The sequence below is a fragment of the Balaenoptera ricei genome, chromosome 2 (genome assembly GCF_028023285.1).
Source record: "Balaenoptera ricei isolate mBalRic1 chromosome 2, mBalRic1.hap2, whole genome shotgun sequence".
Lineage (NCBI taxonomy): Eukaryota > Metazoa > Chordata > Mammalia > Artiodactyla > Balaenopteridae > Balaenoptera > Balaenoptera ricei.
Window position 1 is genome coordinate 148,946,012 of NC_082640.1, and position 7,502 is coordinate 148,953,513.

At 37.4% G+C, this 7,502-nt stretch overlaps 1 protein-coding gene across 8 annotated transcripts in view; it reads left to right on the plus strand.

The window, feature by feature from the left end:
* The window catches only part of SYT16 (synaptotagmin 16), a 260,775-nt gene extending 253,385 nt beyond the window's left edge, over positions 1-7,390 (plus strand). For all 8 annotated transcript variants that reach the window (XM_059914363.1, XM_059914366.1, XM_059914368.1 and 5 more), the window contains one exon: positions 6,449-7,390. In XM_059914363.1, the coding sequence (XP_059770346.1) occupies positions 6,449-6,762 (314 nt within the window). In that variant the 3' untranslated portion in view covers positions 6,763-7,390. The remainder of the gene's footprint in view (positions 1-6,448) is intronic.
* The last annotated feature ends 112 nt before the right edge of the window (positions 7,391-7,502 follow it).

Sequence of the window (7,502 nt, forward strand, 5' to 3'; positions counted from 1 at the left end):
AAAGCACAATGCTCCAAAACCTATGGGATGCAGCAAAAGCAGTTCTAAGAGGAAAGTTTATAGCTATACAAGCCTACCTCAAGAAACAAGAAAAATCTCAAATAAACAATCTAACCTTACACCTAAAGGAACTAGAGAAAGAAGAACAAACAAAACCCCAAATTAGCAGAAGGAAAGAAACCATAAAGATCAGAGCAGAAATAAATGAAATAGAAACAAAGAAAACAATAGCAAAGATCAATAAAACAAAACACTGGTTCTTTGAGAAGGTAAACAAAATTGATAAACTATTAGCGAGACTGATCAAGAAAAAGAGGGAGAGGACTCAAATCAATAAAATTAGAAATGAAAAAGGAGAAGTTACAACAGACACCACAGTAATACAAAGCATCCTAAGAGACTATTACAAGCAACTCTATGTCAATAAAATGGACAACCTGGAAGAAATGGACAAATTCTTAGAAAGGTATAACCTTCCAAGACTGAACCAGGAAGAAACAGAAAATATGAACAGACTAAACACAAGTAATGAAATTGAAACTGTGATTAAAAATCTTCCAACAAACAGAAGTCCAGGACCAGATGGCTTCACAGGTGAATTATGTCAAACATTTAGAGAAGAGGTAACACCCATCCTTCTCAAACTCTTCCAAAAAATTGCAGGGGAAGGACCACTCCCAAACTCATTCTATGAGGCCACCATCACCCTGATACCAAAACCAGACAAAGATACTACAAAAAAAGAAAATTACAGACCCATATCACTGATGAATATAGATGCAAAAATCCTCAACAAAATACTAGCAAACAGAATCCAACAACACATTAAAAGGATCATACACCACGATCAAATGGGATTTATCCCAGGGATGCAAGGATTCTTCAATATATGCAAATCAATCAATGTGATACAGCATATTAACAAATAGAAGAGTAAAAGCCATATGATTATCTCAATGGATACAGAAAAAGCTTTTGACAAAATTCAACACCCATTCTTGGTAAAAACTCTCCAGAAAGTGGGCATAGAGGGAACCTACCTCAACATAATAAAGGCCATATACGATAAACCCACCACAAACATCATTCTCAATGATGAAAAACTGAAAGCATTTCCTCTAAGGTCAGGAACGAGACAAGGATGTCCACTCTCACCACTATTATTCAACATAGTTTTGGAAGTCCTAGCTACGGCAATCAGAGAAGAAAAAGAAATAAAAGGAATACAAATTGGAAAAGAAAAAGTAAAACTGTCACTGTTTGCAGACGACATGATACTATACATAGAGAATCCTAAAAATGCCACCAGAAAACTACTAGAGCTAATCAATGAATTTGGTAAAGTTGCAGGATACAAAATTAATACACAGAAATCTCCTGCATTCCTATCCAGTAATGATGAAAAATCTGAAAGAGAAATTAAGGAAACACTCCCATTTACCATTGCAACAAAAAGAATAAAATACCTAGGAATAAACCTACCTAGAGAGACAAAAGACCTGTATGCAGAAAACTATAAGACACTGATGAAAGAAATTAAAGATGATACCAACAGATGGAGAGATATATCATGTTCTTAGATTGGAAGAATCAGTATTGTGAAAATGACTATACTACCCAAAGCAATCTACAGATTCAATGCAATCCCTATCAAATTCCCAATGGCATTTTTTACAGAACTAGAACAAAAAGTCTTAAAATTTGTATGGAGACACAAAAGACCCCGAATAGCCAAAGCAGTCTTGAGGGAAAAAAACAGAGCTGGAGGAATCAGACTCCCTGACTTCAGACTATACTACAAAGCTACAGTAATCAAGACAGTATGGTACTGGCACAAAAACAGAAACATAGATCAATGGATCAAGATAGAAAGCCCAGAGATAAACCCACACACCTATGGTCCACTAATCTATGACAAAGGAGGCAAAGATATACAATGGAGAAAAGACAATCTCTTCAATAAGTGGTGCTGGGAAAACTGGACAGCTACATGTAAAAGAATGAAATTAGAACACTCCCTAACACCATACACAAAAATAAACTCAAACTGGATTCGAGACCTAAATGTAAGACTGGACACTGTAAAACTCTTAGAGGAAAACATAGGAAGAACACTCTTTGACATAAATCAGAGCAGTATCTATTTTGATCCACCTCCTAGAGTAATGGAAATAAAAACAAAAATAAACAAATGGGATTTAATGAAACTTAAAAGCTTTTGCACAGTGAAGGAAACCATAAACAAGACGAAAAGACAACCCTCAGAATGAGAGAAAATATTTGCAAATGAATCAATGGACATAGGATTAATCTCCAAAATATATAAACAGCTCATGCAGCTCAATATTAAAAAAGCAAACAACCCAATCCAAAAATGGGCAGAAGACCTAAATAGACATTTCTCCAAAGAAGACATACAGATGGCCAAGAAGCACATGAAAAGCTGCTCAACATCACTAATTACTAGAGAAATGCAAATCAAAACTACAATGAGGTATCACCTGACACCAGTTAGAATGGGCTTCATCAGAAAATCTATAAACAACAAATGCTGGAGAGGGTTTGGAGAAAAGGGAACCCTCTTGTACTGTTGGTGGGAATGTAAATTGATACAGCCACTATGGAGAACAGTATGGAGGTTCCTTAAAAAACTAACAATAGAGTTACCATATGACCCAGCAATCCCACTACTGGGCATATACCCAGAGAAAACCATATTTCAAAAAGACACATGCACCCCAATGTTCATTGCAGCACTATTTACAATAGCCAGGTCATGGAAGCAACCTAAATGCCCATTGACAGATGAATGGATAAAGTAGTTGTGGTACATATATACAATAGAATATTACTCAGCCATAAAACGGAACGAAATTGAGTCATTTGATGAGACATGGATGGATGTAGAGACTGTCATACAGAGTGAAGTAAGTTAGAAAGAGAAAAACAAATATCGTTTTATTTTATTAACGCATATATGTGGAACCTAGAAAAACGGTACAGATGAACCGGTTTGCCAGGCAGAAGTTGAGACACAGATGTAGAGAACAAACATATGGACACCAAGGGGGGAAAACCACGGTGGGGTGGGGATGGTGGTGTGCTGAATTGGGCGATTGGGATTGACATATATACACTGATGTGTATAAAATTGATGACTAATAACCTGCAGTATAAACAAACAAACAAACAAACAAAAAACACAACCAATACTAAACTTTCTTTGGGTTATTTGTATGGAAATATGTTAATATAAATGTTTCAGACATTACATGAAATTTCTGAAAATCTTATATGTTCTGGTATAATGTTATAAGTCTAGTTAATACTTTAAAATGTATACCTCAGAAATAACTAAATTTCCTTGTCAATTGCATTATTATGAACTTTCATCAAATCTTTACCCGTGGTCATTTTTAAGTCTTTTGTCATTTACGGACAGGTCTGGGTGTACTCTGATGCTTTTGCAAAACTGTTCCTATAAAAGGGTTTCATCTTCAAGGAATTCATGGAAAAGACTCTGACAAGTACAGGTTTCTGGTAACTGACTCTACTGCTGAACTGAATGAATAAGCATTTTCAGAACTCTAATGGAAAACTGATGAATTCATAAAAGTGCTAACAAAAAATCAAGATGAAAAATAAATTAAATACATGGGACTGAGTGAACTGATGAGGATGATTATAATTTTTGTGACTTTCTGTTTGAATAAAAAAAAAATACTGCTTGGTGGTGCTCTGCAGCAAGTATTATCAATTCCAAAAATTAAAACAGAGCTTACTTAAGTTGCACATTTACTTGACTCTTTTTCTTCCATTCTGACTGGTGCTCATCAGATTAAGTCATTGAACCCCAAAAGACCCCAGCCTTACTCCCCACTATTCCTCACAAGTAGAATTTTCTGGGCACAGCCCTGGGTCACTAAGAAGTAAGCACATTATTACAGCCAATAAAAGGTTCCCTTTTGACCTGGAATGATGAGCAACATTTCTCTTCTTCTGGTCAGGTGTCCTCAGACTGGATTGTTTATAAAATTATTATTTCCCCCTATTGTCATACACGTACAATTCAGCTTCATTTATGGTGGTTTGGGAGTAAGTAGCCTTTCTCATAATTAGAAAATGATCTTCTGACAGGATAAAGCTGGAAATTGCTCTCTTTGTGAAATGAGCAGGTCTTTGTCTGCAAGATTGATTCAATTTTCACTGCCATAACTGGTAGCAGAATTGCCAGACCAGTTTGGTGACTGGATTGAACTTTTCCTACAGGAATTGTGTAGCTGTACAGCTGCGGAAACACAAGTTCACTCCCCCATTGTTGGTTTTCTGACAGCTTTTTCCGTAGAGCAGTTTGAAGAGTGGAGAGCCCTGTTTTTGAGACAGAGAAGTGTTTTTCACACCTGAAGTGTAATTTCACACCTTGTGTTTCTCAGCAGATAACTGCATAAAATAACATATCAAACCAGAATAGAAAAAGATCAACAAAGAAAGAAAACTGCAGGTTGTAATTTGTTTCCTATCTTACAATGCTCTTGTAGAGAACAGTAAATTACAGAGCTCTGGGTTTACACTTTAAAAAGTTTGACTGGTTGTTAGGTGGGAAAGTGAGCAGTAAACACTAATCAGCATTTAGCCTGCATTGAACAGAATGTACAGAATGATACAATTTGGGAAACACCGGAACTTGTAGATTTTTTTTTTAAAGGATAGGACACATAAATTAGTGGTAAAAACTGTAGTTAAGAGTAAGTCAAGAAATTGATAAATTAATTGATTTTAATAAAAATAGAATTTTCTTAGGATATAATTTTCTTTGTAATTATCCATTCAGGAATTTTAGTAAAAGTAATAGACTATGTTAGTACTTACTTTCTATAAATGACTAAACCTATGATGCTAGTCACCATCTCATGGCATTCTAGTGCAGGGGTTATAAAATGAGGGGTTTAGCTCCATTTTGCAAGTTTGAAAACTTAAGTCCAAAAGAAAAAAGAAAGTTGAGCCTCCTGGCTGGTCATAGACATTCATTACAAAATATTTAGTATTTATTGAGTGTCTACCACATGTTAGGCATTACCCCAGGCACAGGGGTACAGTGGTAAACAGGGCAGTCTCTCTTTCTCCCATCTGGGAACTGACAGTTTTGCAGACAAGTAAGCAGGCAATGGAAATACTGGGTGATAAGTGCTGAGACAGGCTAAAACTAGATTTCAACCCACAGATGGTCAGCATGGGGGCAAGTGGTCAGCAAAGATTCCAGGATAAAGTGACATCCAGACTAAACTAATGAATAGAAGTCATGTGAAGGTAGATATCATTGGGGATATCAGGGCATGTATAGCTTATGCAGAAGTGAAAGGGAAAGACAGCAGAGTGGGTTGGAGGGATAAGGTATTCAGTGTAGTGGGGATGCAGTGTATGAAGGCAACGGTGATGCCTAATGAAACTGGAAGATAAAAGTGTCAGGGTATGTGGTCTATACCGAGAAATTTAGCTTTTATCCTGAGACTAGTGGGATGTATTGAAGGTTTAGTCTTTGTTTATTAGGGAGAATGACACAACCAGATCTGCATTTTACAAAGACCCCTCTGACAATCCAGTGACTGGAGATCAGTGAAGAAACATGCAGTAATGCAAGTGGGAAATGCTGGTGACCTGAGCTGATGGTGTACACTGAGAGTTCAGTGGCATTGGGATGCAAGGAAGTGGGTGGGTTTGGGAGCTATTGAGGAGGTAGAATCAACAGAACTTGGTGGTTGATTGACTGGACTAGGGGTAAGGAAGCCAGTCTAGTCAAAAATGCCATCCTGAGTTCTGACTTGTGTACTTGAGCAGATGATACTGCCATTCACAGGGCTGGAGAATACTAAAACAGCAAGTTTTGAAGACTTGGAGACATGATGAGTGTGAGATGGGATTTCCACAAGAAGAAGTATGATATTCAGTTGGATCTTGAGCTTGGGAGGGAAGTCTAGGCCAGAGATACAGATCTGGTTGTTGTCACTGAGTGGATAACATGGTCCAAAGAATATGTAGAGAATGAGAAGAGAAGAGACTCTTTAGGCATAAACAGCCTTTTGACAATGAAAAGAAAGACACATAGAGCAAAATGTATATTTATAGTTACATAAATGTGGATGAAGAACTGTGCATGTCCACAAATACCATTGCACACGTGCCTGTGCATGTACATACCCTTGCACATACAGGGCTTCTAATGAACATCAGCAAGGTGCCCCGTGGTGGGCCGCGTGAAACATTAAGCATAAAGGTAATAATCCCTTTCCTGAAGAGCTCATGTAAGATGTGTTAGTCCTACAGCAAGTTCCGGGCCTAAAGATGCTGTTCAGTATGTTAAAAAGGAAAAATGTACAGCCCCTGTAGATATTGCAATTAAACTAGCAAAACGGAAGGCACTGATGTTTTCTCATTTCCATTGTCTCCTCAGATACATATGGAAAGCTCTTTCTTCTCAGTTCTGTGGGTCAAGAGATGTCCCGCTGCAAGACATCCATCCGACGTGGTCAGCCCAATCCTGTCTATAAGGAGACCTTTGTTTTCCAGGTGGCCCTCTTTCAGCTCTCTGACGTTACATTGATGATTTCTGTGTATAACAGGCGTACCATGAAGCGTAAAGAGATGATTGGTTGGATTGCTCTGGGTCAAAACAGTAGTGGAGAGGAGGAACAAGACCATTGGGAGGAAATGAAGGAGACCAAAGGGCAGCAGGTCTGCAGGTGGCACACTTTACTCGAATCCTAGGTTTGCCAAGAGGTGTTTGTGGGCTATACCTACCCTGGTGACCCGTGTTTTGAGTACTGATACCAACTCAGTGCTTGCTGGCAGGCTTTTTTTAAAGACAGGCTTTAAGTAGGGATTGGATTCTACTAGACCCTAGGACATTCTGGGGGTGGAAGGATCTTTGGGTTTCTCAAAGGTTTGATTTGGATTTAAATACTGTAATTTTTTTTAAAAAGCCCATATGCACTGTCGAGTATACTTTATTGGAAATGTTATTGTAGTTGAGATGAATGATGTTGAGTTAATTTCTGTTAATAGGTTATTAAATTTTGGTTCAGGCTATGGAATGAAGCTTCTCTGGCTGTCTCTGCTCCCTTAGATTGCAAGGGAGATGTGAAAAGTTACTGTTTGTAACCACTTGTGTGTAGGAATCAGAATTTTCTTAGTATGGGGCAAAATACTCCAAAATACAGAAATGAATCTGACGCCGAGGCTCATAGAAGAATGTAACTGTCATCCATAATCCCCTATTTCATGTTTTTCTCTTTATAAAAAAAACCCTTCATTTATTTGCCTAACAAATAAATGGTAAAAACTTACACTTATAAAGCAAATTTGTATGAATTAAATACCTCTTTGTTTATCTCAATTATATTGTGGTTTCCTATGAGATTTGGTTAGGTGACCCATTTTGAAACTAAAAAAGAATTCAAAAACTACTGTTGTAAGACAACTTGTCTCCTTTTGAGTATGTAAGACTT